The sequence below is a fragment of the Sarcophilus harrisii genome, chromosome 1 (genome assembly GCF_902635505.1).
Source record: "Sarcophilus harrisii chromosome 1, mSarHar1.11, whole genome shotgun sequence".
In the NCBI taxonomy this organism is placed as follows: Eukaryota; Metazoa; Chordata; class Mammalia; order Dasyuromorphia; family Dasyuridae; genus Sarcophilus; species Sarcophilus harrisii.
This window is the reverse complement of record NC_045426.1, coordinates 700,010,523-700,030,520: the sequence shown is the minus strand read 5'-3', so window position 1 is coordinate 700,030,520 and position 19,998 is coordinate 700,010,523. Positions and strand designations below refer to the sequence as shown.

General features: G+C 43.3%; 1 protein-coding gene across 1 annotated transcript; it reads left to right on the top strand.

Annotated features, from left to right (window-relative positions):
* Window positions 1-288: 288 nt before the first annotated feature.
* Window positions 289-15,991, top strand: SELPLG (selectin P ligand). The gene is made up of 2 exons (XM_023498697.2): window positions 289-470; window positions 12,894-15,991. Exon 2 carries the CDS (start codon window positions 12,899-12,901, stop codon window positions 14,123-14,125), a length of 1,227 nt encoding a protein of 408 aa, XP_023354465.2. The 5' UTR covers window positions 289-470; window positions 12,894-12,898; the 3' UTR covers window positions 14,126-15,991.
* The last annotated feature ends 4,007 nt before the right edge of the window (window positions 15,992-19,998 follow it).

Genomic DNA, 19,998 nt, shown 5'->3' with positions numbered 1-19,998 from the left:
ACTTGCAGCACTGGGGTGCAGCCCTCTGGGCAAATGGGGTTCTTTCTCTCTGCTGCATCCTTGGGGTCTTCAGCAGGCCCGGACCGGGCAAGGGCCTCCCCTTCCTCCAGCAGCAAATGTCCCTGGTGGTTCTGCTTGAGCATGAAGCCCGGCTGATGGGCCATGCAAGGGGTTTCCACCCCCCAGAGGTCTTTGCCACGGCCCCACCCGGTGCCCTCTTCTCGCTTCCCTCCCAAGCCCTGCTCAGCTGTGCCACAAAGGGGCTGATAAACAAGGAGGGGGTGGGAGGGGGCCGTCACATGGCCTTAACCACAGGCTTGCTTCCTCCTTCTGCACAGTGCCGGAGAGCCAGACCCAGGCAGCCCGGGCCCGCTTCCCTCTGCCTCCGGCTGGGATGTCTCCACAGCAGTGAGGCCGTTGGTGTGCAGCCTTTCCTGGCCGGTCTCCCCCTCCGCAGCCTGCTGAAGCCGGTAAGCCAGGCCTGGGGGTGGAGGGGAAGCGCTGCAGGGGAGCATCCCCCAGCTCAGCCAACCTCAGCGGTTGGGTCCCCAAGGACCCGGGGACCCTGCACAGAAGGCAGGTCCCCTTCCCTTTCTATGCTGAATAAGCAGGGTGAGCTCAGTGCCAGGGGCTGGATCCATCCCTTGTCTCCAGAGACACAAGTTGAGCAGGAGGCAGGGAGAGCTAGTGGGCAGAACACTAGACTGGGCAAGGGAAGCCACTTACAACCTGCCGGGATAGAGATCTACTGCTTTCTGCGTCTAGGGTGAGTGGAGCCTCCAAACCGGGGAAAACAGAGCTCTTGATCTTCCGGAGGAGCCTTGGAAGCCCCTGGATTTCTCATTGTCCTGGGCAAAAAGCTAGAACCGCAAACTGCAGAGAAGACCCCATTTGGCCAGGGGAGTAACTTGTGCCAGTAAAACTGCCTTCATCCATGACCTCCTGGCCTCCTCCACCCAGACTGGTGGGATCCGGTGGTCTGGGGTCCGCTCCTTCCTGGCTGAGGAACCTCAGTGGCCCCTTTATAAATCTCCCATCTCCTGCTCCCTGCGGGAAACCGGAGGCTTGGCCCAGACCAGGTGTCCTTTACTTTTGTGACTTTTCTGACCCATCCATCCACTAAAAGGCACCTTTGTCCACCCTGTGGTTGCCCAGGGAGCCTTCTCAGAATTGTGTTTAAATGCATAAAACACAATGGCAAAGGAAACCAATTCTAGGGAAATAAAGGTGGGTTTTTTCCCATCAAAATTCAGGGGGTCCTTAATAAGAACCCCGTTCTAGGGGACCTCCCACCTGCCTCCATCTGGGACACTTTCTTATGGTCCAACCCTACTGAATTCAGTGCACTCTGAACTCTTGGGTCCAGCGAGCAGAGCGGGCGACGCCCTCTGTCCCCTCCCTGTGGGGAGATTCCCTTTCTGTTTCTTGGAACTGGGGCCCTGCCCGGCTTCCTAGGAAGGAGGGAGAGCTGCTCCCCTTGGTGCCTCCGGACGCCATGGGGCGGCCCACGCCGAGGGCTCCTTTCTGGGCTTGCCCTCCGCCACCAGCCTCCCTCTGTGCCCTGGATGCTTGGCTGCAGGCCAGCGATCGGGGGTGATTGAAACCCACAGACACCGGAAGGGGTTGTGCTGCCTGGCTGATCTGGCTGCTAGAAAGCCTCTACTTTACGGTCTGCTGGTGGGGGGATGCTCCAGGCCCCCCCGGGGCGGGGCTCATCTCCATCTCAGTGTCTCTAGCACCTGGAGTCAGGGCCTGTCGTCCAGCTGCCAGGGCTGAGAAAATAGACTCGGGGTTGCCATGGAGCCCCCAGTTCTGGGAGGATGAATCTGGTTGTGATGTAGTGGACCGCGGCCATCTCACCCGGGGCCTTGCGCGTTATACCCTCGGAAGAACCGAGTTCAAATCTGGATTCAGATATCTGGGCAAATCCCTTTACCTCAGTTTCCTCATCTATAAAATGGGGACAATAAGAGCACCTACTTCCCAAGGTTGCTGTGAGAATCATAAGTAACATCAGTATCTTACCTTGCAAACCTTGAAACACCCTGTAAGAGTCAGCTTGTTATTTACAGCAGGGCCGTGTTGTAGCCAAAGCCTGTTTTATCCCGGGTCCAGAAGGCAGGTTGTGAAGATTAGGAAGTTAGATTAGCCGGTGATTTCAGGAAGTGGCGTCTCCAGCCTCTTTCTACAAGTTTAATGGAAAAAACTCTGAAAATAACAGTTAGGAGACGTGGGTTGCAATCTCGGCTCTTGTGCCTTATGGTTGGGTGACTTTCATCTCTCACAGCCTCAGTTTCTACATCTATAAAATAGGGATAATGATCCTTTCACTCCTTACCCAAAAAGGCTGTTGGAAGGAAAATATTTTGTCACCCTTAAAACCTGGATGAAGGTGAATCATTAGAATGGCTTTTTCCACTCGTCTGTCCCTGGGCCTGATCGGGACAGGAAGGACCCGGGTTAGGCAACCATAGGATGGACAAAAGTGTCTTTAATCAATGGATCAGTCAGGCAGCCAGTTAAACAAAAAGTATTTATTCTGGCCGACTCTGACATCTGCTATGATGCCCTAACCTCAAGGAGTTTCTCCTAATGGAGGAGATATAAAGATATATTTATAATATAATAATATTAATATATCAATTTATTTTATTTTTATTATTAATTTATTACAATAAATTAATATAATATAAAAATAATATAATAAATTAATATAATATAAAATAATATATTAAATAATGTATAAATTGTAAAACATAAAATTTTAAAAATAATTAATTAAAATATATAATATATTAACATGAATAAAAATATATTATATATAGATATATGGATATATATAGATAAAAAGACACATGCAAATTGAATGCAAGGTTATTTAGGAAGGGGAGGCACTAGTAACTGGGAGGGGAGGATATGCTCTCAGTATCATAGATTTAGAACTAGTCCACTCAACTGATGCTGAGTGAAATGAGCAGGACCAGGAGATCATTATATACTTCAACAACAATACTATATGATGACCAGTTCTGATGGATCAGGCCATCCTCAGCAACGAGATCAACCAAATCATTTCTAATGGAGCAGTAATGAACTGAACCAGCTACGCCCAGAGAAAGAACTCTGGGAGATGACTAAAAACCATTACATTGAATTCCCAATCCCTATATTTATGCCCACCTGCATTTTTGATTTCCTTCACAAGCTAATTGTACAATATTTCAAAGTCTGATTCTTTTTCTACAGCAAAATAACGTTTTGGTCAGGTATACTTATTGTGTATCTAATTTATATTTTAATATATTTAACATCTACTGGTCATCCTGCCATCTAGGGGAGGGGGGGGGGTAAGAGGTGAAAAATTGGAACAAGAGGTTTGGCAATTGTTAATGCTGTAAAGTTACCCATGTATATATCCTGTAAATAAAAGGCTATTCAATAAAAAAAATAAAATAAAATAAAATAAAGAACTAGTCCACTCATCCAATTCAGCTTTTCCATTTTACAGATAATGAGACTGAGTTGCTTCCTAGAGGATCCCAGGGACAAGGATGATGGGCGTGGCAGGTCGGGAGCTCCAATAAACGCTTTTCTCTTGTTTCCTGTTTCTGGCCATGCTCTCCTTTGCCCACGTGCCTCCCTGTACTGCCCAGATTGTATCTGGGGAGTTAGCATCAGGCAGTAAAAAGCACTGGATTTGGAATCATAGTTCTAATCCCAACTCTGTCAGTTACTCTTCTGACACCTTGGGGAGAAGGCACTTCCCATCTCTGGACCTCAGTTTCCCTTACATGGGAAATGAGAGAAATGAAGAGCTGGGTGCGATGGTCTCTGCAGGTTATCCACAGAGATTTGTCCGAGTGTCCACCTCTTCTCCCTCTCCTTGGTGCTTTATATATCGCCCATCCTTCCTGTCCCGATCAGACCCAGGGATAGACCAATTGGAAAAAGCCATCCTAATGGTTTACCTTCATCCAGGTTTTTAAGGGTGATAAATTTTTCCTTCCAACAGCCTTTTTGAGTAAAGACTGAAAGGGTGATTATCCCTATTTTATAGATGTAGAAACTGAGGCTGTGAGAGATTAGTCACCCACCTGTGGTCACACAACCATAAGGTACAAGAGCACCCACGTCTTCTGTTATTTTCAGGGTTCTTTCCATGACACTGAACTTGTAGAAAGAGGCTGGGGACTCCACTTCCTGAAATCACAAGCTGATCTAGCTCCCAACGTACACAACTTCTCATGGATCTGGGTGTTGAGAACACCCAGACAAAGGAGGCTTTGGGATATTGTTAGGCCATACCCCCTCTTCCCATGTTGGGCCCTGGATAGCAGGCCACACACCCTCCCTCCCCTTTTTCGTTTGTGCAATTAGACTTGGGAAAATTAACTTTAAAAGGAAAACTTTAAACCTTGAGGCTCCGACTCCCCTTCACATACCACTGGGACACAATGAAGGATTGAAAAAACCAGTCTCCAGGTGCTCGCCTCTCTGATGTCAGCCCTGCCCAAAAACTACCCTGGGAACAGAATCATTGTCAAGGACAATCTCGTGTCCTGCAGTTATGGCCTTGTTATAGCCCCTATCTATCCAAGAATGGCTCTACTCCCCTGTCTGACAGGGCCTGAGTCACAATCTCCAAGCTGAAAATACCAAGTTAACTCCTCTCTCCCTGCCCTCTCTTTGAAGTCAAGATACCAACAGCTGCAAAACGAATGCACTCTGGATCCTATATTTTGCTTGCTAAAAATCCAAATATAAACAGTGTGCCTCAGTTGTTCTGGACCGAATGCTTTGGAATTATATTCCCATTTCGGTCAGCAAGCTTGAACTCTCCACATTAAAGATTAAAATCTATCTCCATTCTCCTTAGTTTCTCTGATATTATATATATATGGCACGGCCCTACTATAAAATAATAAACTAACCCTTACAGAGTATTTTAAAGTTTGCAAAGTTAGTTATAGATATTATTTATGATTCTCATAGCAAGCTTGGGAGGACAGTGCTCTTATTATCCCCATTTTATAAATGAGGAAACCGAGTTAAACAGAGGTTAAAAAAAAAAAAAAAACTTGCCCAGAGTCATGCAGCTACTAAAATCTGAAGTCAAATTTGAACTCAGTTCTTCTGACTCCAGATCTAGTACACTATCCAATGTGTCACCCACCTAGTTATATGCCCTTTCTGTTTCTTTAATAATGAGAATTGATATCTAAGACTGCTCCTAAATCTTTTTTTTAAAATAACTTTTTATTGCCAGAACCCATGCCAGGGTTAATTTTTTACAACATTATCCCTTGCACTCACTTCTGTTCCGATTTTTTCCCCTCCCTTCCTCCACCCCCTCCCCCAGATGGGAAGCAGTCCTATACAAATTAAATAGGTTACAGTAGATCTTGAATATAATATATGTGTGCAGAACCGAACAGTTTTCTTGTTGCTCAGGGAGAATTGGATTTAGAAGGTAGAAATAACCTGGGAAGAAGAACAAAACTGCAAGCAGTTTACATTCATTTCCTAGGGTTCTTTCTTTGGGTGTAGCTGCTTCTGTCCATCCTTGATCCATTGAAACTGAGCTAGATCTTCTCTTTGTCGAAGAAATCCACTTCCATCAGAATACATCCTCGTGCAGTATTGTTGTTGAGGTATATAATGATCTCCTGGTTGCTCCTAAATCTCATGTTCTGTGACATCTGTGTTTCCTATTGTAACATTTTATATTTAATACTGTAATGTTCTATGTACTAGATTACCTTCTAGCTCTGAATTCTCTAACCTTCTTTGTCTGAAATTGTAGCATTCTCTGCTCCGAGTTCTAGGGACCTTCCCATTTCTGATAGTCTTTGTTCTGAATTCTCTCCTAATCAGTCATTTTATACATATTTGTTAAGCACCTTTTATATGCCAGGCTGTTGTTTATTTATTTCATTCATGCCAAATTCCTTGACTCCATTTGAAGTTTTATTTTCTTGGGTTCCATCTCCTTTTCCAGCTCATTTTATGTATGAGAAAACTGAGGTAAACAGGATTAAATGACTCTCTGAGGGTCACATAGCTAATAAGTATCTGAGGGAAGCTTTGAATTCTTCCTAAGTGCAGACTGGGGACACTATCCACTGTGTCACCTGGTTGCCTGGTAAGTACTTAGGGATACAAAGAAAAGTAAAAGACAGTCTAATGGAACTCACAGTTTAATGCAGGGGATAACATACATACAACTATGTACAAACTGCGCATAGATAGTACAAATTGGAGACAATTTCCAGAGGAAAAGCACTGGAATGATGGAAAAGACCAGCAAATGCTTCCTGTAGAAAGAAGAGTTTTAGCTGAGCCTTGAAGGAAGCCAGGAGTGCTAGGAGGCAGAGAGGAGGAAGGAGAACATTCTAGGCCTGGGGGACAATCAGAGAAAATGCTCCAAGATAGAGGGTCTTGTTTGAGGAGCAGAAAGGGACCCATCATTGTGTCCGGTGTCAGTGAATCTCCTAATACCTCAGGAGAGTAAGGTGTAAGCAGAGGAGAAAGTTGGAGGTAGCCAAGTGATAAGGGGCTTCAAATGCTAAGCAGGATTTTCTATTTGATTCTGGAGATAACTGGGAGCTATTGCAGGTGATTAAGCAGAGCATTGACTTGGACAAAATTGTGTTTTATGAAAATTAATCTGACATGAGAGTGGAGTATGGATTGGAGAGGGGATAGACTTGAGAAAGGTAGGATCCCCACTCACCAGGAACTTTCACAAAGGTCTAGGTGTGAAATGATGAGGGCCTGTATCAGGGTAGGCACAGTGAATGAGGAGAGAAGGGAGTGTATTTGATAGATGCTGGAAATCAAGATGCTGTCAAAGTGAAATTGATGAGAAATGTCACAAAGGTGAATGGACAAGAGATGCTGTAGAGGTGAAATTGATGAGAGATGTCCAAAAGTGAAATGAACAAAGATGAATTAATTAGAAATGTTGCAAAGGTGAAAGAGACAAAAGATGATGTAGAGGTGAAATTGATGAGAAATGTTGCAAAGGTGAAATGGTTAAAAGATGTGGGGAGGGTAGGGGGGTGAAATTGACCAGAGGTGTTACAAAGGTGAAATGGACAAGAGATGTGGCAGAGGTGAAATTGACCAGAGGTGTTGCAAAGATGGAATAGAAAAGGGATGCTATGGAGGTGAAATTGATGAGAGATGTTGCAAAGGTGAAATGGATAAGATGTGGCAGGAGTGAAATTGACCAGAGGGGTTGCAAAGATGAAATGGATGAGAAATGCTATAGAAGTGAAATTAACAGAGGTTTTATGAGGGTGAGATGCAGGAGAGATACTTCAGAGGTGAAATCTACAGGCCTTGGGAAGAGCTTGGTTATGGGCAGGTGAGAGATAGGGAACATTGATGATGATACCCTAGGTTTTGAGCCTGAGAGAGTGGGAGTATGACATTGTTCTAGAGAATAACAGGGAAGGTGAGAAGAAAGAAGTATTTGGGTAGAAAGATAATGAGTTCAGCTTTGAACATGTTGAGTTTAAGATGCCTATGGGATGTCCAGTTTGGATGTCCAATAAGCAATTGAATAGATGAGGTTGGAGGTGAGGAGAGAGGTTAGGATTGGATACATAGATCTGAGAAACATGGGAATAGATATGATAATTGAATCCACCAAGATCACCAAGTGAAATAATACAGAGGGAAAGGAGGAGAGTATCCAGCTTAGAGTTAGTGGGCATTTCCTTCAAAGATTGAAAAAGAATGATCAGATAGGTAGGAGGGAATCCAAGATTCAATAGTAACCAGGAAACCTAAAAGAGAAAAATGACAGCATCAAAGACTGTAGAGAAATCTACAGGATTAAGGAAGAAGGAAGATTAAGAAAAAGGCATTCCATTTGGCACTTAAGATATCACTGGTAATTTTGGAGATGGCAGTTTCTGTTGCATGATGAGTTAATTTAAAAGTTAAAAAAAAAAAAAAAAAGGAAGTGAAGGCATAAATTGTAGACCACCTTCTCAAGAAGATTAGCCACAAGAGGGAGATAAGATAGTTGAGTTGGTTGTATGGAAAATGACTCAGATATACTATGTTTCAGAGCCACTGCTATCTCTACCAATGATCATCTTGACCTTGATAGCTCCCTCTCAGAACAGAGCTTTCTGTCCATCTCCTGAGTATATGTATGTGGTGGGGGGAGAGAAGGGGAGTGGAGATGGAGAATCCATCCCATTTCCAAGCCTTCAGTCTTCTCCCAGGCTTTCCATCCACCTCTCTTCAAGTCAGAAGGGTAATCTCATGGGAGATGCTTAACTTCAATGAAGATGCCATTACACCTCCATAGAAACTGAGTGTTCTAGTACCTTATGACATCCTCCAGTTTCCGGAGAGTGGTTTTGAACTCAGTCTTCCTGTAACTGGCCCCTGGCTCCACCCTAGGCTTGATTTTTGGCCGACTCATTCTTCCTCTGAAACAGTCCCTTTGTGCCTCTGCTGCCATGGAGACATTTTGTTAGGGTGAGATCCCCCTGGACCTAATTCTTTTCTTCTGCAAGGCCAGGGAGAGCAGATTTAGGGAGCCAACGTGGCTTGTGCCCAAGACTGGAGAGACTTATAGGAACATAGGTCTGGGGTTGGAAGGGCCTCCAGATGCCATCAAGCTTATCCTCCTCTTTTTATAAAGAAGAAAACCGAGGTCCAGAGAGGGAGAAATAGTTTCTCAAGGTCACACAGGTAGCAGTTGGCAGAACTGAAATTCAAACCCCAGCCCTTTCCAGTCAGTGTTCCAGGCAGACTGGAACTAGAGAGAAGCAAACAGGAAGAGACCTGTTTATGTTTTCTCAGAGGTTCCTTTCTAGGGCCTTCTAGAACCTTGAATTGCCACACCAATAGTAATAGTAATAACACTGTAATGGAATCAAGGCTGGCTTTGGAGTCCAAAGATCTGGATTCAAATTTAAGATGCTTCTACTTTGTGTGTCATCATTTGTGTGGATCCAGACACGTCGCTTCATCTCCCTAAATCTCAGGCTCCTCACAAGTAAAATGAGGGGAGCTGGTGCCCCTCTCCCCCAATGGCCTTTGAAGCCCCTTCCCTCTAGATTTGTGATCCTAAGTCACATGAATGGAGCCTTAAAGGAAATTTGGGATTCTGTTAGGCAAAGAGAAAGATGGAATGCATCCAGGCATGGACAAAAGTGTACCTTGTGAATCACAGTGTATTAGAACTGAGCAAGATTCGCAAAACAATTTTCTTATAACAACCCATGATCTGCATGTTGTTCAGTCATTTTTCAGCTGGGTCAGATTCTTCATGATTCAGTTTGGGGTTTTCTTGACAAAGATACTGGTGTGGTAAGCCATTTCCTTTTCTAGGTCGTTTTACAGATGAGAAAATTGAAGCAAATGGGGTAAAGTGACTTGTCCAGGGCCACACTGCCAGTAAATATCTGAGGGCTGATTTGAACTCAGGAAGATTAGAGAAATGTAAATTGCTTACTTCAGGTTTGGCACTTAATCTACTGTACCAGCTATATATAATCTGCACATATTTAATTATTTAGACATGTCTTCCTCTTTAGAATAAGCACTCCTTGAGGAAAGGGACTCTTGTTTTTGCCTTTCTTTATATTCCTGGAGGTGAGTTTATTAGAGTACCTGGCATACTTTATATGTATGAATATGTATTTATTTACATATATATATATTTTATATGTATACATGCCATAATTACTGGTACATAATTAGTATTTAATAAGTTTTTATTGACTGACCATGATTTCTCCAAGTAAAACATCTTTGTTCTGTTAAATTTTAAAAAATTAATATTATTACTTAGAGAATCCTAGAGAATCAACTAAAAACAGCTTTAGCAAAGTTTCAGGATTTAAAATAAATATACATAAATCACAGGCATTTCTATATGTTACCAACAAAATCCAGCTGCAAGAGACAGAAAGAGAAATTCCATTTAAAATAACTGTAGATAATATAAAATATTTGGGAGTATACTTGCCAAGACTAAGTCAGGAATCATATGAACACAATTACAAAACATTTTTCACACAAATAAAGTCAGATCTAAACAATTGGAAGAATAACAAGGGCTCATGGATAGGCTGAGATGATATAATAAAAATGACAGTTCTACCTATAATCTACTTACTTATTCAGTGCCATACCAATCAAACCACCAAGAAATTACTTTATCCTATAGCAAGATAAGGTCAAAATGGGGTCATGATTTAGACATACTGAGTGATACTATAAGCAAATTAGAAGAAGGGATAGTCTATCTCTCAGATTTGTGGAAAATGAAAGAATTTATGGCCAAAGAAGAACTAGAGAACATTATGAAATACAACATGGATAATTTTGATTGTATTAAATTAAAAAAAATGTGTACAAACAAAACCAATGCAGACAAGATTAGAAGGGAAGCAGAAAATGGGGAAAATTTTTAATATCCAAGGGTTCTGATAAAGGGTTCATTTCTAAAATATATAGAGAATTGACTCAAATTTATAAGAAAACAAGCCATTCTTCAATTGATGAATGGTCAAAGGATAAAAACAATTTTCAGATGAAGTTAAAACCATTTTAAGTCATACTTTAAAAAGCTCTAAATTGCTATTGATCAGAGAAATGCAAATTAAGACAAATCTGAAGTACCACTACCCCTCGGATTGGCTAAGATGACAGGAAAAGATAATGATTAAATATTGGCGGGAATGTGAAAGAATACGTTGTTGGTGGAGTTGTGAAGTGATCCAACCATTCTGGAGAGCAATTTGGAACTATGCCCAAAGGACTATCAAATCCTTTGATCCGGCAGCATCTCTACTGGACCGTTATCCCAAAAACATAAAAAAGGGAAAAGAACTCTCTTTAAAGGGTTTGCTATTCAGAATAAAATTAATAAGGAGTTTTGTGAAGCTATAAATCAATTAAGGGAGGATATCCTTGAAATAAGACAAGAAGTAGAAATATTGAGGATTAGACAAAGATTGGTGTGCAATTACAGATTCGCTAATTTTTGTATGAATAATAAGGAATACAATGAGTCAGAGATTGTATTGTCCCATTTCTGGGGAAAGGGACAAAATTAGAAATTATCTTAATGGATTATGAGGAAATTCAAATGTTACACTGGATTCTGAAGATCTTCAAAAGATTGCTAATATGTTAGATAAAGAATCATGTAAAAATCTAAGACTTGACCAGACTGCCCAAACAATTGCTGATTGAATTAAGAGAGCACAAGGAACATTCAGTGCCATTGGGCATGAAATTATACTCATAGCATTTGCTGTATCTGTGGACCTATTCTAGTAAGCTTATTTCTGACCATAGTTTAAAGAATTGCAGAGAATGTCCACAGAAGATCAGACTTCAAGACATGAGAACATCTCAATAAACAAAAAAGGGGAGATGTAGAGAACTCCCAGGAAGCTAGAAATTTCAGCAAATGGGATGTTCCCCTCTTCATAAGATTAATCAAAGGTGCATTTAAGTTTGAAATCATGAGAAAACATAAGGTCCTGGCACAATTACTGGGGCATTGTGAACTTTACATAAGATTGAATCTCCAGAAACTAATAACATGCTTCAGGAAGTGAGATCATAGAAAACAGAAATCAGGATTGGTCAAAGAACAGTGCCTTTCATAGTAACATATGGTTTTAAGATATATAAACAACATGATTTCTCTTAATAAATGCCTCTGTTGAATTATCAGCAGCACCATCTCCTGATTTCAACCACCCCTAGACCATTTGTGTTGTGCTGTCACAACAAACCCATATGTACAACAATGTTTGTGGTGGCCCTTTTTTAACTCAAGTGTTAAGACTTTACATATTTATCTATATTAAATATCATTTAGGACACATGCTATGTTCACTTTTTTCTTTTTCTTCTGTTTTTTTCTCTCATGGTTTTTTCCTTTCATTCTGATTTTTCTCAGATATGATTCCATAAAGAAATGTATATTTTAAAAAATTACATGCATAGCCAGAAAAAATAAAACAATTGAAAATATATCATTTAGCCAAATGGCAACATAAGAGCACAGGGTGTGGAGCCTGGAGCCAGGAAGACCCCAGTTCAAAAATGTCCTCGGACACTCCGAGCAAGTCACTTCACACTGTTTGCCTCAGTTTCCTCATTTGTAAAATGAGCTAAAGAAAGAATTGACAAATCATTTCAGTATCTTTGTCAAGAAAATCCCAAATGGGGTTATGAAGGATTGGACATGACTGAAATGACTGAACAAGAAAAAATATCACTTCTGCCCCCCCCCATATCCCATATCAATCAAACTTGTGTCCTCACTGTCTCCCCAAAAAGTTATTTCTTGCATTGACCTGAAATCTGTCTTTCTGTAACTTTCCCTCATTTTTCCTGGTCTTGCCCTCTATGGCGAATTACAATAACCCCTTCCCTCTTCCACATGCAGCCCTTCACATAGCTCAGGAGTGTTTCTCTCTACCTCCCAGCTCTTCAGCCTCTTGGGTTCCTGAGACAGGAATAGGTATAAATCCTTAGGGCTTAGAGTTATTGTGACCGATGTTCAAATCCAGCCTCACAGACTTATTAGCAGTATGACTTTGGGCCAGTCATCTCTCTCATTCTCAGTTTCTTTATCTGTAAAATGGGAATAGTCACTGCACCTGTTTCCTTGGGGGTGAGAAGGAAATGAGATGATATTGCAACGTTCCTTGTAAACCTTAAAACACTATGCAAATGCTAACTGCCCTTCTGATTTCATAGAATTAGAGGAGGACAGCCCTTAGAGCTCAGCTTGCCTGCCCTCCCCTGACCGCTTGGGATCCCTGAGCAGAGCCACTGAGTCAGCACAGTCCCTAGTCTGACCCTCCGTGTCCCTGACCCTTATCTCCCTTGTCTTCCAGGGGTCATGTCCATGACCACTTTTTTCTTCCTGCTGACCCTACGGCTTCATGGGTCCGGGCAGCCCATTGGGGCGGAAGCGTGGGAGGCCAGAGAACCCTTGGCCGACAGAATCAAGAGGGACTTAGTTGAGGATGACGACGACTACGAACCTTACAACACGCCCGCATCGGAGCTGATGGAAAATGACACTTTGCCCGTGTCGTCCCCGGGTATGGTGGGAGCAGGGATGCCGGGGGCAGCCACGGACCGGCCCGGGAGTGAACCCGTGGGACTTGGGGCCACAGCGGGGATGACTCTGGGAGCCACGGCGGAGATGACTCCGGGAGCCACGGAGGGGATGACTCCGGGAGCCACGGAGGGGATGACTCCGGGAGCCACGTTGGGGATGACTCCGGGAGCCACGGAGGGGATGACTCCGGGAGCCACGGAAGGGGGAACCACCGGTTCTGCTCTGGTAGAGGAGTTGACTTCGGGCCTCGTCTCCACCCGGGATCTCTCCACCCACAGGGCGGTCACCTCTGCGCCCGAAACCGTGGGCCCCACCACGGAGGAGGCGACTTCCCCCGTCCCGAGCGCAGGGGAGCCGGACGCTTACAACTCCACCGGAGGGGCAGCGGCCACGGAGTCAGCGGGTATCTCCGGCGTAGGGAGCGTGGCCACGACCACCTCGGCTCCGGGCACGGACACGCCGAGCGCTGCGGGCACCACCGAGGGGCGGCTGCTCACAGACTCTGCCTCCACCATCCTCCGGGCAGAGCTCCAGCCTAACGGCAGCAGCCCGGCCTGGGCCCTGAACGCCTCCGACCTTTCCACCCCCAGCCTCCCCGCCACCTCCCCGCCCGGGGCACGCTTGGCCCCTCCGGCTGTCACCGGGAGGATGGGCCCCTCCCCCAGCTCCGCCCCGGTGGCCGAGGTCACGACGGCCCAGCTGTTCCTGTCCGGCCACATCCCGGTGCGGCAGTGCCTGCTGGCCGTGCTCATCCTGGCCCTCGTGGCCACCATCTTCCTGGTCTGCACCGTGGTCCTGGCCATCCGCCTCTCCAAGAAGGGCCACACGTACCCCGTGCGGGATTACTCCCCCACCGAGATGGTCTGCATCTCCTCCCTGATGGCCGACGGGGAGCCCGCGGCCAACGGTGGCCCCGTCGGTGCCAAGAGCGAGCTCCTGAAGCCCGGCCCGGACGCCGGGGAGGACGGCGACGAGCTGACCCTTCACAGCTTCCTCCCGTGACCCCGCCGGCCCACCCCGCCTCCGGGCAGCCTCCGGCCGTGCCCTGGGAGGGACCGGACCCGGACGGACGCACGTGGGAATGCCGAGGCCCTGACCCCAGGGAGGCCGAGAGGCCGCTCAGGGAGAGTCCCTTGAAGCCTGAAAAGATGGAGGCCCAGGGCCCGAGTCAGATTCTGGCTGGATACTTCAACGAGTCTTCTCCGGCTGAGCCTTCGTTTACTCTTCGGTAAAAAGAGAGGAATCAGATTAGAAAACCTCGCAGGTTACTTCCTCCTCTCCAACTATGATCGCAAGCCTGGGAAAACCGACCGGGGTGGGGCGGGGGAGGGGGCGCTTTGGGCTGCCAGCTGCTGATTGCATCCCTCCGTAACTTCGTAATTGTTCTGGGGGAGTTGCTGGACTGGAAAAACTCCTGACTTTGCAGCGGGCCTAGAAATGAGTGAGTCCGAATTGTGCTGTCTCGGTTCTCATCATAGACACTTGTGACTTTGCAGAACCTTCCAAACCTTCTCTCCTCTGACAACATCTTCAGGAAGCTGGATCATCTCTGGGCTGCAGAGATGGAGTAGACTCGGGTTGCACAGGTTTACCCTGGGACACACGTGCTTGTGCACATCCACACTCACACTTACCTCTAGCTGCCTTTAAACAAGACGGGCCTTCCCTAGACTGGCATTGACTCTCCCCCAAGCCTGGGATGCTCTCGCTCCTCATTCCCACCTCTTCTCTTCCTTTAAGGGCCATCTAAAACCCCACCTTCCACCAGAAGCCATTCCCAACTTCCCTTAATCTTAGTGCCTTTCCTCCTGGGTATGTGCAGTTTGTCCTGTCTATCTATATATTTTTTGTACATACTGTTGTTTCCTTGATTAGACTATGAACAGGTACTGGTTTTTGCCTTTCTCTGTATCCCTACCACTTAGCACAGTGCCTGCCACATAGTAGGTGCTTAAATAATAAATGTTAGCTGACTGACAAATACACAGTAAGAACAAAGCCTGTTATTCCAAGGTTGAATCTCAGGGCTCTCTCTTTCCGACTCCCTGCTATTATTCTTTGCTCATAACCCAGGAGGAATCTCCCAAATCCACTGGGATTCATGAGTCTCTGAAGAGGCTAAAAATGTAAGAACTTGAGTTTGTATCTCATTCCTGCCACTTAGGACCTGTGTGACCTTAGTCAAGTCATTAATGGCTCTAGCCTTCCCCCTTTCTGATCTGTAAAATGAAGGGGATGAGCTCCATAGCCTCTGCAGTGTCTTCCAGCCCTTTGTCCCTGAGCCATGACACTTCTCAATGTTCAGTCAAGATGGCAACTTTATTGACTGGAGACCTTGGTTGAGGGGTTGGGAGGGGGAGGTTGCAGAAGTCCTGGCCTCAGGACTAGGGGAAGGGTCCGTAGGCTTCCCCAGACTTCCAAAGGATCCCTGACACAAACTCTTAGGCTCCCAATTCCTGCCTACTCTTCCATGCTATACTCCAGCCGAATTGCCCCACCAACTGTTCCCCAAATTTGATGCTCAAGACAAGCCTTGCCTCGTACCTGGAGTGCCCTCCTCCCTCATCTCCACTTCTCAGAAATGTCCCTGCCTTCAGGCTCAACTTGGGTACCAACTCCTCCAAGAAGCCTTTCCAATCCCCCTGTTGGTGTTCCCTCTCCCCCAGTTCTCTCTTGCTCTAGATTAATGGAGCCACATAGATTTCCTTATGTACATATGATTTTCCCCTCAGTAGAATGTAAGCTCCTTGAGGGCAGGGATAGTTTCACTTACTTGTCTTTGTAGCGCTGCTACCTTGCACATAGTACGTGCTTATTGTATGTTGAATTGAATTGACGGCAATAAAAATGTTCATTCTTCTTCCTTCATCTATATTTACTTCATTCTATCACATCTCCGAGTGTCTCGGGGTTATGGGGAGCCGAGAGTCTCTCTTTTTTCCCCACTGGGCGTTGATGGTGGTTTAGACTTCCTATGACAATCTCCAAGGAGCCTTGAATGATGCTTTGGGCTTTTAGTTGGTAGGAAGAAGGAACCAAACATTTATCCTGTCTATGCTGGGGTATGTATATATGTGCAGGGATACCCCGTGGTGACAATAAAGGGCTGTCCTCCTTCTTTCACCAATTATCCTCCCATGCTGAAGACACCGAATTCCCATGAGAAACCAGATAGGTCGGTCTCTTGGAGGAGGGGGGAAGTGGAGAAGTTCTTTGGGGAAGAAAACAGACATGTAAGGTTCAAGAGAAACCATAACTGGCTATATACATACATATCCACAGACAAGTATATCGTTAGCTAGATGATTCCTAGATAGCTACTAGGTTAGGTATTTAGATAGATAGATGGATGGATGGAAGAAGAAAGAAAGAAAAAGAAAGGAAGGAAGGAAGGAAGGAAGGAAGGAAGGAAGGAAGGAAGGAAGGAAGGAAGGAAAGAGAAAGAAAAAAGAAAGAAAGAAAAGAAAGAAAAAGAAAAAGAAAGAAAAGAAAGAAAAAAAAAGAGAAATAAATAAATAAAGAAAGAAAAGATGGAAGAAAAAGGAAGGAAAGAACATTAATTAAGTGCTTACTATATGTCAGGCACTGTGCTAAGCTCTGGGATACAGATTCAGGCAAGCAATTCAATCGCTGCCCTCAAGGAGCATGCAATCTAATGGGCAAAGACAACAGAAATGAGAGTTGGAAAAGGAGCAGTGGGAATATTTTTGACAAGTGGGCATAGTGTCCAGAAAGGGAGAAAATAAGATGAAAATCCATCTATTTCAGAGCCAGGCAATACAGAGGTAGAGTCTATATTCACGATGGAAGACAAGGAGGATGACCCTGACTACAGACTTCATAACTTCCAGGAAGTTAAGCAGAAGTCCGGTTCTTGGTAAAATTAGGCTAAAGTTCGGTGCTGCCTCAGATACCTGATCAAGTCACTTTAACTTCTCTCTGCCTCCATTTCTTCATCTGTAAAATGGAGATAATAATGGCACTTACTTCTCAGGGTTGTTGTGAAGATAGAGTCAAATTAAATCTTAGACTTTTTATATCTTCAACTTCAATATATTATATATATATATATATATATATATATATATATGATTTGTTTTTCTTGCTATCTAATTAGGTGGGAGAGAGAATTTGAAACTAAAAAAAGAAAAAAATTCAAAAAGAAAGATAAACCAAAAAATGGAATAGATAAAACAAAAACAAAGCTCTCCTTAGAGAAAAAAGAGAATTTAAGTAGCTGAAAGAATATTTAGTTCTCATGTGTAGGCTGTGCTAATATAATACAAATGATTATACTATCAAAGTTAATCTACCCTTTTAATGCTATCCTAATCAAATTACCAAAGGGATATTTTAGAACTTCATAAGATGATAACAAAATTCATTTTAAAAAAACAAATAAACAAAAAGATTTAGAATATCAAGGAAAATGGTGAAAAGGAATAGAACAGAAATAGCATTTCCAAAAATCATTCTCTATCATAAAACAATAGTCCTTCAAACCAGCCGTGTCAAATTTAAACAGAAATAAATCTTCTGGGGCTGCATATTGATTTTGAAAACCACAAATTAATCACAAATAATCTATGTCATACTGTATTTTTATTTATTTTGCTAAACATTTGCCAACTACATTTTAATCCGATTCCTTACACTTCTGCTTCCAACCACTAATAAAAAGCAAAATGCAACTCAAAACAACCCTGAGGTTATTGGAAAATATCCTGAAATTTAGCTAAGATGACAAAAAGCAACAGTCAGCGTGGGAAGGGTGGTGGAATAATAGGCACACTACCAATACATTATTGGTGGAAGTTTGGAAATCATTTAAGAAAGCAATGGAATTACATCAATACTTTTTTCCAGCTTCCTACCTTTTTTTTTTTTTTTTATTAAAGCTTTTTATATACAAAACATATTCATGGGTAATTTTTCAATATTGACCCTTGCAAAACCTTCTGTTCCAAATTTTCCCCTCCTACCCCTACCCACCCCCTAGATGGCAGGTAGTCCCATACATGTTAAATTATATATTAAATCCAATATATGTATACATATTTATAGTTATCTTGCTGCACAAGAAAAATCAGATCAATGAGGAAAGCAAAAAGCTGCAAAAGAAAACAAAATGCAAGCAAATAACAACAGAGAGAGTGAGAATGCTATGTTGTGGTTGACACTCAGTTCCCAAAGTTCTCTCTCTGGGCATAGACGGTTCTCTTCATCACTGAACAATTGGAACTGGTCTGAATCATCTTATTGTTGAAAAGAGCCACGTCTGTCAGAATTGATCATCATATAATCTTGTTGTTGCCGTGTGTAATGATCTCCTGGTTTTGCTCATTTCACTCAGCATCAGTTCATGTCAGTCTCTCCAGGCCTTTCTGAAATCATCCTGCTGCTCATTTCTTATAGAACAATAATCGTTCCTTAACTTTCATATGCCATAACATATTCATTCATTTTCCAACTGATGGGCATCCACTCACTTTCCAGTTTCTTACCACTACAAAAAAGTGCCACAATCATTTTTGCACATGTGGGTCCCTTTCCCTCCTTTAAGATCTCTCTGGGATATAAGCCCAGTAGAAACATTGTTGGATCAAAGAGTCTCCACAGTGTGAAAAGCAATACTTTTTGAGATTCCATTAGTGAGCATAGCCTCAAAGAAGCCATTGATAAGGCAAAGTCCCCCATCTACATCAAAATTCTTATTGAATTTTGGCACTTTGGTGATCATGAAGAATTAGAAACAAGATGGATGCCCATTGACTGGGGAATGTCTAAGCAAACTGTGGTAATGGAATATTAATGTGCTGCAAAAAATGATGTGGGGGATAAAGAGAAGCTCGAGCAGATGCAGAGAAAATAAGATACACAGTAATCACAACAATGTGACACACCTAAAAGGTGTTAACAAAATTAAGGATTAAGATCAAGGACTCACTGTCTGGGGGAGGGGGTGGGTGGTAAGAGGTGAAAAATTGGAACAAGAGGTTTGGCAATTTGAAATGCTGTAAAGTTACCCATGCATATAACCTGTAAATAAAAGGCTATTAAATTAAAAAAAAAAAAGATCAAGGACTCATATGGTGAGATGGGAATTGACTCTCTAACCCACCCTTTGTAGAGGTGGGAAGTCCACAGCTATTAAACATTGCATAGATTTTCAAATTTATTCAATATATTGATCAGTTTTGCTGGTGTTTTTTCCTCCTTGAAAATTATTATTTTTTATAGAGTGTGGCTCTCAAAAGAGAGGAAAGGATACTCGAGATCACTGTGATCAATAAAATTATTTTTAAAAAAGATTATCAATAGCGGCAGAAATAGAAGCAATATTAAATTGGAACATATTGGAGATCAGCTGGACAAAAGTGTCTCAACACAGATCAAGCGTCTGATACACAGTCCACATTATACAAATACATATAATATGTATGTTTTATGTATATATAAATATATATAACTTTTAAAAAGCTATATTGGGGGAAAGAGGAGGATCACAGCAAAGAGAGGACCACTGGCCTGAATATGAGACATCGATACTGATGACAAAAGAAAGCTGAGCTCACCCACCTAATTTTGCTTTTACTTTATATGTCAAAGAGAATAATCTTTAGCTTAGAAAGGAGAACAAATGTAGAAGGAACAAATCTGGAGCTGACATCCAACTTCAGTAGGTGTATCCAAGTTAATCTAGTTGCCTTTAGGTTCAATCACTAGGTGCAGATGAGCTTCCCGGGGAGGGTGACAGACCTTGGGACGGGACTGCCTCGGGAGGAGGAGACCGGGGCATGATGGGAGGAACAGTTCCCCACGATGGGCTGAAGGATTATGAGGTTGAAGAAGGGAACAGGATTAGCTTTTTTTCA